We start from the raw sequence: 10,161 nt of genomic DNA, 5'->3' as shown, positions 1-10,161 counted from the left end.
ATCCTGAGCCCCCCCAGCAAGGATGACTTCACTCTCGTCAACCCTTTTTTTTTTTTTTTTTTTCATGCTCGCTTCACCCACTATGACCCACTTTAGCAGCCCCTATTTAGTCCGGAATAAAGAAACACACAAACACACAAACACACACACAGATGAAGCTCAGTAGGACACCAGCAATCAATGACCAGCCAGAGCTTACTCTGAGTATTTTTTAATAAGAGTCACAGACACACAACTGGTTTAACCTTTGTGTTCTTTTTGGTGGTTGTTTGTTGTTGGAGGATGTTTGCGTGGAGAGTGACCTGCTGCAATAACACATGATGACATGGATGAGCGTCCAAGAGTGATCCAAACAGATTGAAAAGGAGCCTTTACGACCGTCGGATCATCACCTGATGGTTGTTTAAAAGACGTCATGTGATGTCATCGTGGAAACAGTCGACCAGTGGAGCCTTGTACGCCTGCAATGCATGCTGGGAAGCATATTTGTCAATATACAGTCTATTAAATCTGACAGTAAACAATGTTTATTTAGTTGTGAAGCACAATTTTAAAGCCATTTTTAGTGTGTTCTGATCTTTGCCCCACTCTTCTGTTTAGTCCATTTTTTTATTCTGAATTCTGTCTACCCCACCCTCCCAGCCGGTCATAGCAACTGACAACACTGAGTCTAGTTCTGCTTGAGGTTTCTGCCTTCTAAGAGGAAGTTTTTCCTTGCCACTGATTAGTCTTACGCGAACTGTCAAGTGTCTTTAGATGACTTTATTATGACACTTAAGATGATATATTAAAAGGTGTCATTATCATTTATCATTATTTTGTTGCTATGTGTTCATTTATGAGAGATAAAGACCTGGAACGAGAGACCTGGAGAAGAGCATCTCTTTCTTTGGATTCTTCAGTTTAGATTGTAAGGACAGAGAATTGAGGGTCTTGGAATAGTCGTCAAAACTTCTCTCACCACTCGGACAGGGATGGACACTGACATATATGCAGAAAGTTGCACAGCTTAGAATAACCCTTTAACTCTTGACCTGTTAATCATTACTCTTAAGCCAATTTGAGAGCGACGAGGGCTTGAGACAAAGTGTACGCAGGAGACGACCCACCCCGAGACAGGCGGCGTACCACGGTGAGGTTGTGGTACTAGTGTGGGGGGGAGAGTGAGGTGGTCACAAGCTCATTAGAGGAAACACAGATAATCCAATACGACTGTGAAGCCCGGCGGCGTTCTGAGCTGATGAATGGTTTGGAGGTGATGAAGCGGTCTAGCAATGCTGACCTCATTTAAAACATCAGCAATGTCGGCCTTTTTCTGGTGTTCACGTCCCTTCTTGGTCAGTCAGTGTCTCCAGCTATACTTTCTATTATTTTCTTTTACGAGAACCTTAACCGGTGTCACCTCTTGACTTTTTCCTGGGGAATTCACATAAAGAATTCCCAATTATAGGCCAATATAAAGTCTCTTGTTTCCTAATTATTTTAGCTTATTGAAGATAAGTTTTATCTGGTTTCTCTCATCAGATCATCTCTGGAATAACGACACTCACTAGCTGAGTTTCCATTACAGTTTTAACAAGAAAAAGTGAAAAACATTTGAAGAATCTTTAAGGGATGCATTCAAACTGGGGATATTTATGTTGTTTTTTCTCCCACAAATCAGTTCTGTTCCCTTTTAGGAATAATATTCGTACATAAGGATGTTACATTATATCTAATACGGCAACATAAAAGTAAAATGGAGATTTATTGAAGCAGCCTGTACCAGAGAATACAGCGTATTTTATGAGGTTTACAGACACATTTTCCAAAACAGTTGTCCTTTCTGTGTAAAATAATATCCTAAAATGAATAAATATATTGAAATAAATTGAAGTTTCAAAAACCTTATTATAAAAACCAAAAATTCAACTTTCAAATTAAATTAAAAATAATATGATAGAATTGTTTCTTTTCGATCAAACATTTGTATTGATTTTCTCTGTGAGATTTCACCCCTTCGGATTTGCACAATAATTGCAGTTGCTCACTGGCCCTCGGGCACGAATCTAGTCGCCTGTTTGTCTTCAGTTGTCATGATGGAGAGGTCGCCTGCAGGTGAAGTCGCCCCCTTCAATGTTTAGTGTATGTGTGTGTGTACACGCGTTTGTGTGTGTGTGTCGTTTCTCATGATACTTTCATTTATTTTTCCACCAGCGTTCTGGAATTTTGAATAATTCATGGTACGCCGCGGAAAAGAAACGTTGAGGGAAATCAAGACATACAACATAAATCACACATCAAAATGTGCAGTGTTTGATCTGCAAAAAAACACACTCACACATTAACCGGTGTGTGTGTGTGCGTTGACTCTAGAGTGGCATTCGTTGAGTCACTGAGGTGCTGAATCTGGGGATCCGGTGACGCTACACTATTAATACATATGACACGAGCGCTTATAAATGTTTGCAACAACCATCAGGTTTACAGCATTTCATGAATAGCAGGCGCTCTACTGTGAGTATCTAACGAACGACCATGTCTCTTACAACTGTTATTTTGTCATTTCGGTCAGTTGTTTTTAATTTAAAAACATGATCCAAAATGTATATGTAGTAGAGTCCATGTGTTGAAGTTTGCTTTAGTCTGGAAAATTAGAAAACCACAATAAAAAGAAGAAAATATGTTAAAATAAATAAATTATGAATCATTATTTGTTTTAAATGAATACAGGGAGCGTGATGTATATGTGTGTCAGACCTCGCTTTGCGTGGTTCTGGCTTCGCTGAACAAACAAATAGACTCAACTTATTGCATTTTGTCTTTTCACAATGAAGCTTTCACAAACACACACTCGCACACATACACACACAGACACACACAGACACACACACACACTTGACTAATGAAATAAAGGCCTAAGTGGCAGTTTAAGAAGATTAGATGACGGAGGGAGGAGAGGAGAGAGGGAAGAGAAACATTTGACTCTAACATGAGACGGTTGGTCTCCGGCTTTTTGGTCATTTGGGCGATTACCAGGCGGGGATGATCGAGAGGGAGGGCATGATGTCACGTCGGATAAATGGATGATGGTTGGATGTAGCGAAGGGTGGATGAAATGCTTGGTAAGATGAGTTGGTAGGAGGGATGGATGGATAAAAAAACAGGAGGTATTGTAAGCATGACTGGATTGGTTCAGATGGAGGGAGAGAAGGATGAAGGATGGATGGATGAACGAACTGATTCATGGCGGTGAAGATGATGGAAGGATGGACAGATTGGTTGGTTGTGGTGGCATACATGAAGAGCAGATGGAAAGGAAGGATAGCTAGAAGAGTGGTGGCTGATGGAGGAGTGGAAAAGCCACTGAAGAAGGGGTAGATGGATGAAAAGAAAGGATGGTAAGTAAGAGCCATCCTTGCTGAGGCCTCCACATGTGTGCGTCTGCATGTGTGCGACTGTTGTAAAGACTATTGTTTCTGACATTTTGCAAACTGTCTGGAAGGGAAAAGCGTTCGCATGTTTGGCCTCGATGCTGCCAGACGTTGAGGGGACCGGACAGATCTTTGACTCTGCAGCTGCAGCGAAAACCGGTCCGGGCCAGAACCAAGGGCACGCTGAGGGGCAAATAAAAACCAAATACCTGCAAACATGTTCCGCCCGCTCGCTCGGATCTCGGCGGACGGATGAATAATAAAGGAGAGCTTGTCCTCCACTGCTCCCCCAGTTAATCAGCCGGGCCGCCCCTCCCTCCTTTAATAAATCATCCGGGCCGTCAGCGTGACAAGCCCATCAGCACCAGCTAAGTAACGTGGTTCCAAAAACCCTCGTCCCACAACAACCTCAGCTCTCTTTCATCTCCTCCCTCCATCTTGCTGTTCTTCTCCTCCACCGAGTCTCCAGAGGAACCTTTTCACTTAAGCTCTCACTGAAGATGGAATTCCTGCCCGGAATGACGTCACCAGGAAGAACTGGACCAGAAGGTGATCTAAAAAAGTTTGTCGTTTACAGAACTTAGTTGACATTGAGAGACTATCGAAGGTCACATGTCCATCGTTGGGTAGATTTTGAAGGGCAGTAGGGAGGTAGATGTATTAGTGTAATAATGTAATTATTAGTGGTTGGGAAATTATAAGATGTAACATGATAGGAAATTGAGGATAAATACTGACGCAAAAGGGAAAAGAAAGATAAGGATAAAGAAAAAGTGCTATCCCTTGTGTTATCTCAGGGTCAAGGTGACCCGGCAACCTTCCTGGCTTTCAGAAATACACATACAGTGATGCAGGTCGTTCTTCATCTTGACCCAGAAGCAACACAAGGGATAACCTGCAGTTAATAAAAACTCAGTAACAAGAATTATGACCTGCTCTAGTAGAAGAACTCACATTTCCCTGATCCTTAAAACTCTTCACTGGCTGCCAGTTTCTTTCAGGATCAATTTTAAAATTCTGGTTCTTACTTTCAGATCTATTCATGGTCAGACTCCTTCTTCCATCACTGATCTGATCCAGCCTTACACCCCAGCTCGGTCTCTGAGGTCTGTGGATCAGAATCTACTGATGGTTCCTGAATACACTTCCGGACCAGAGGAGAGAAATCCTTCCAGACTGTTGGTCCAAAGACATTTTTATTTATGCAAGATTTTCCCTGATTTTCTGGGACTCCTGTGTTTGTCTTCTGGGTCTTGTCCTTTTAAGTATATATTTTAATGGTGTATTGTTGTTAAAGCGCTTTGTGACCCTGGTCTAGAAAGACACTTTACAAATAACATTTACTTACTTACTTACTTACACAAACGCCTTTTCTTTGGACCTTCGGGGTCACCTTGACCCAGAGATAACACAAGGGTTAATATGTGATTTTTTCTTTTGGAAGAAGTCGTATATTTTTATATTTATTTCATTGTATCTACATTTGATTGAAAGATTCCCATTTAATGATTGAAGGTTGTATATTTAAAAAAAGAAAGAATACACTGACTGGTGACATAAGAATTATAGTCAAAACTGTTAAATATCGTTAATGAAAATAAGTTTATACATTTATTTTAAGCGACAAAAAACATTCTCCAAAAGAATGAAATGCCATGATTTATATGTGGTTATTCATAGCTGTGGATAAGAGACGTGGGAATAGGCTGTCATAAACAAGTAAATCTTTCTGTTTTATCTTTGGTTTGAAAGACTGGCGAAGGACACCCTGGAAAGGTTACGTGTCACAATTAGTGATAATACATATTTTTGTCAGAGAAAAGACCTACAATAAAAATAATCTTAGTGACAATGATCATGATTAATCAATGAATAACTTACCAGTAGCTTCACTAGTCATCAACTAAGACTGATATGTTTGATGGTGTATTGATCACTATATGGTTATAATAGTGGTTCTGTACTTTAGCTGTATTTTTTGATCCGCTTATAAATTGATTGGTCAATTCTGTCCATTAGCTTATTCACTTTAAAGTGTATCCTACATGTCCCTCCTCTCCAGTTAAACGTCATATATTTATGGTGAGTGAAGCACTTTACATGCGCATCAGCCCGGTCAGATGACAGACCACTACGGTCCTCGGAGATGAGCCAAGATATTGTCTCCAATGCCTGGGCGTGGTGGTGGATGCAGTAATGCGGTAGTGACAGGAATAAGAATGACAAAAAAACAAAAGAAAATTGTGCAGCAGAAAGGAAAAGTAACAGACTGCAGACAGTGTCAAAGTCACGGGTTGTTGTCAGAGGTTCTAGAAAAGAGTAAACAGGAGGAAGTCGGTGAGAGTGACAGATAAGGACGAAGCTCTTCAAAGATTTAGGGGAGAAACAGTATAAAATATTTTTATGTCGCTAAGAAAAGTCAAAGTTTAAATAGGAACCAACATGACATCAGAAGTCTACAGACATCTACAGTGTTGAGTTTCAAATCAAACAGCACCATCTGCTGGACACAAGTGGACATTTCACAGTTTTATTACAGCCGTTAAACGGAAAGGGAACATAGTTCATCACATTCTTAGATTCAAAGCAACACCCCTTGAGACATTTACACATCATAAAAAAAAAGGTTTCTCTGTGATCAGGAAGTTTGATACTTAAATATTCACATCTGTCTGAGTAGGAGATCCATCTGGCCCAGGGGTGGTTTGGTTTGTAATGGAGGACTAAAGTAGCTCTAGATAAGACTGAATATTTTAGTGTATAGTGTAAGAACAATGTAATTGCAATGGGTTGTTAAAACTGAAAAGTCACCAGCCTTGTCACCAACGTCCACATGTTTGATTGTAAAGAGCCTTTTTTTTTGCCAATACATCAGCCATATCCGAAATCAATAAATTGAAGTCTTCTTCCTCAAGATGCAGTAAGTCTCTCATCATGACCATGTTTTGAACTTATTACTTTATAAAGATCTCCCCAGTCTGAAATCTCAGCGAACAAGAGGTTACGAGAGTCCATTATGACGTAATAATGGCTCCACTCAGCTGTAATCATGTCCCGCTTTGTTTATACAACGAGTCCCTTCGAGGAGTAGACTTCTGGGAACGAGGAAGCATGGTGACAAACCTTGATGCTTGACCAATCACAACAGTGGAAGCAGTTATGGTAAAGAACATTTTGGTAAGTTTGGTATTAGTTTGGTTAGCAGAGGCTCGTTTCAGGTAGATATCTGGAAGAGTGCTGGGTAGGGTGGGATAGATGTTGAGTAAAATGTATATAAAAGTATCTCAGACAAGTACTTTTCTTTAGGAATGGGATCGGGTTGTCGGTCAATTTGCATACGGTTGGTTGGTGAGTTGCTCTACAGTCTCAGCCCAGATGAGTTCAAAACAAACGAAGGCAAGTAAGTTAAGAAAATCTTATCTTTAAACATGTTTATACATATATTTCTGCTGACTCAGCAGCCACAACATCCCGGGTAGATTTGTCAACTATTTGTGAGACTATTTCTGAAAAATAAGCATCTACCCACTCAGTTGGTCACTGCACTTGGCTGTCGGTCATCATATTTCCGTAACACCCCAATGTCACCACCAGGAGCGCTATAACCACACACCATCAAACACTTTGTTGTTCAGCCCAGAGTTTTGGGTCGGACCTTTGGGAAGAGCTGTAAAATAAAAACATCGGTCAAGTCGTTGTTTTTTTTTTCAAATGTTGAACTATGTTGGAGAACTGTATTTACCCCAAAATAGTTATTTGGGACGAAGCCTTCCTGGCCGTAGAGCGACGCCCACCACCAGTCGGATCCCTCTGGCTTTTGCAGGATGGTGACCATGTCTCCGTCTTTGAAGCTCAGCTCGTCATTAGCTTGAGCCGGGTAAGTCCAGAGCGCGTACAGCACGCCACTGTTCTCCACGCCCACGGCCTCCTCTACGTCTGCAAAAACAAAAAGGAAGTGGGAAGTTAGAATTCTTGTTTTATCTGTAGATTAACCATCTGGCTTTCTTATCTAAAATCGAAGTATTTTGACTGCTTATCTTTTATTATTTACAATGGTTGTTTAACAAGGTTTCTGCAGTGGTCCATGCTAATTTGACGTCTTCCAACACTTTTAATACACAATGCATACTTTTGTAATATCGGGGTATTTATTTTGCACTCCACTTCATACTGCTATCTATTTTCTTTAAATTTGTTTTTTTTTGTGTGAATGCTGAAGGTATCTTATGATCTTAATTTTGTATTGCATCTTCTCCTACAAATTTTTATCTGATTTTAACCAATTCAGCTTTTATCTATCCGGCTTGTTCTTAAATGCGGGCTATGTTCTAGCTTTCTTTTATCTCTTCAGCTCTTTCTTCTATGCCTCTTTTTCTACCCTTTTCCCCCCCTTCACTTGAATGGGAAAAATCTTCAACTCATGTTTCAACTCCTTCCACTTTGACCTTCAGGTACATTGATCTACTCACATCAAGAAACTTTATTCAACTTTAAAAACACTTTTGTCTACTTCTACTTGTACTACTACTACTTGTACTATTAATTCTACTTCTACTACTACTTCTTCTATTTTTACTACTAATTCTACTGCTTTAACTACTTATACGTGTACTATTAATTCTACTAATATTTTTCCTACTTATACATCTACTTTTAATACTAATTGTACTACTCATACATGTACAACTAATTGTAGTTCTACTTCTACTCCCACTAATACTACTTCTTCTACTCCCACTACTACCACAAATTCTACTACTTTTTTCTACTTCTTCTCTTCCTTCTTTTTCTTCTCCTCCTTTGTATTCTTTTTTTTCCTTCACAACCTTTCTCAGTTTATTTCAACATCTTTACATCAGTCTTTTTCCTTTATGCATCATTTCAACTGTTTCTACACATTTTTAATTTGAATACTAATTCAATACTTTCAAGCATTTCAGTTTACAGATTCAGCAGTTCAGCATTCACACTGTATTTTCCTTTGGAAATGCAAGTTTTCTAGTTTAACTTTGATAATGCGCACTGATTGTTATCGCTTATCTTACATTTAAAGTACCTTCATATCTTCATACTGTATAAACTGTACGTTTCTTTGTTTTCTCACCTTATTATTATCATACTTGCTTATGTGGCACCAAATGTCTTTGTGTATATTAAATTCCAATCCTGTGAATGTGTAACACATATTGCAGAATTTGGTCATAAACTAGCTTGAATTTTCATGACCTTTTCTGTGATTATTAATCTTCAAAGCAATCAAAATGAGTCCTTCTTGTTTATTCTTGACTCGCTTTGAACTTGTTTCTCGGTTTTTGCTTGAAACCTGTTTGTAGCTGGACTTGATTTAAAAAAGAAAGTGGGAGCCAAGTTAGTAAATAAAACACAAACAGTAGCATGTCTTCAAAAGTTATCTTCCGTAGAAGTTCAAAGTAGTAGGTTGTGTAACGTTCACAAAAGAGCTAAGAGTTAAGCAATGCTAAATTGAAAAGTTCTTCAGTTTTTTCATTTAAATAATTGATTTATTTGGAGTCTATGAGATTTCAGAATCCTTTAGGAAATGTTGTCTGAGCTACATTGGTTCAAATAGGGCATAGAATACACGCATGAATTTGTATCTTTCCAGTTCTGACTCGTACATTTTACAGTTTTACGTAATGTTACAGTTTGTGCCTGAGGTGATCCATAAACATGTAAAGAATGTTTAAATTGTTCTCAGGCGTCAACATCTACTTGTGTCGTGTCAGTGTTACCGAGTTCACATTTGTGTAACAGGGACAGCGAGCCAGCGATTTCTCAGCAGGTGAAACATGTGTCACTACAGGTCGGAGCCGTTGCAGAAACATTTTGTCTCTTCAGCCTGTTGAGTAAGTTTCTTATGCAACTGTAAAGCTCCCCTCCCCTCACTTGATGAAGTCACTTTCTTACCTACTTTTTGAAGGATTTATTTGTCCAAAAATAATGAATTGGGTGCTTTGTTTTGAAAGATAGATTCTAGTTTTGGTGAATAATTTAAAAAAAACTCCTTCTACTCCTTCTCCATACTGCTTGAGAGTGAGACAGATTAAAGTTAAACTAATCTGTTGATTTAAGTGTATCTTAAACAGATGTTGGTCCTCTTTATTAGAGCTTGAGCTCCGGCCACTGAAAACACCTTTTCTGGAGATTCAATCTCATTTACCCCAACCAGGGCCACTCTGCTGTGATTGCCGTGTGTCATGCATAGTCATGAATCCAGGAAGTCTCCAACTCCAAGGGACTTGTTGTATAAACAAAGCGGGGTGTGATTACGGCCGGCTGGAGGAGGAGTGAAGCCATTATTACGTCATAATGGACTCCGCTCTCGTAACCTTTTGTTCGCTGATATTTTAGACAGGGGAGAACTTTATAAAGTATAAACTTTGCTGAGAAGAGACTGGCTGCATCTTGGAGAGGAAGACGTCAACATTTGAAACATGTCAGTGAGTCGGGAGAGTTGGGTTTTCACATTAGAGGCCCTGTTGAGAGATCGCACGCTGTTTTGACACAATTGATTCACGATTAACTTCGAACAGATGTGAGCGCGGGCTCCGTGAGAGTCGTAAACATCTAAACAGCAACGTGTCTATTCAGGCACCTCAAATTCCTCTGATTTTCTCTGGAATTATACAAACAGGCCATACTGAGCAGCACAGATAACGTCTGATTGCAATTGCAACATATATAGCACCTGTGGGAAAATAAGTTCACGAAAATAAAAGTTGTAATTTCC

The 10,161-nt window shown here is 39.4% G+C and overlaps 1 protein-coding gene across 1 annotated transcript in view; it reads right to left on the bottom strand.

Annotated features, from left to right (window-relative positions):
• Positions 1-5,929: 5,929 nt before the first annotated feature.
• ppp1r13l (protein phosphatase 1, regulatory subunit 13 like) overlaps positions 5,930-10,161 on the bottom strand; it is an 18,902-nt gene continuing 14,670 nt past the window's right edge. The window contains exons 12-13 of the mRNA XM_087795529.1: positions 7,156-7,349; positions 5,930-7,080 (exon numbers count right to left, since the gene is read on the bottom strand). Coding sequence (XP_087651655.1) covers positions 7,045-7,080; positions 7,156-7,349 — 230 coding nt within the window. The 3' untranslated portion in view covers positions 5,930-7,044. The remainder of the gene's footprint in view (positions 7,081-7,155; positions 7,350-10,161) is intronic.

This window comes from Callionymus lyra, chromosome 7 (genome assembly GCF_982586985.1).
Source record: "Callionymus lyra chromosome 7, fCalLyr1.hap1.1, whole genome shotgun sequence".
Lineage (NCBI taxonomy): Eukaryota > Metazoa > Chordata > Actinopteri > Syngnathiformes > Callionymidae > Callionymus > Callionymus lyra.
This window is presented reverse-complemented; position numbering and strand designations above follow the sequence as displayed.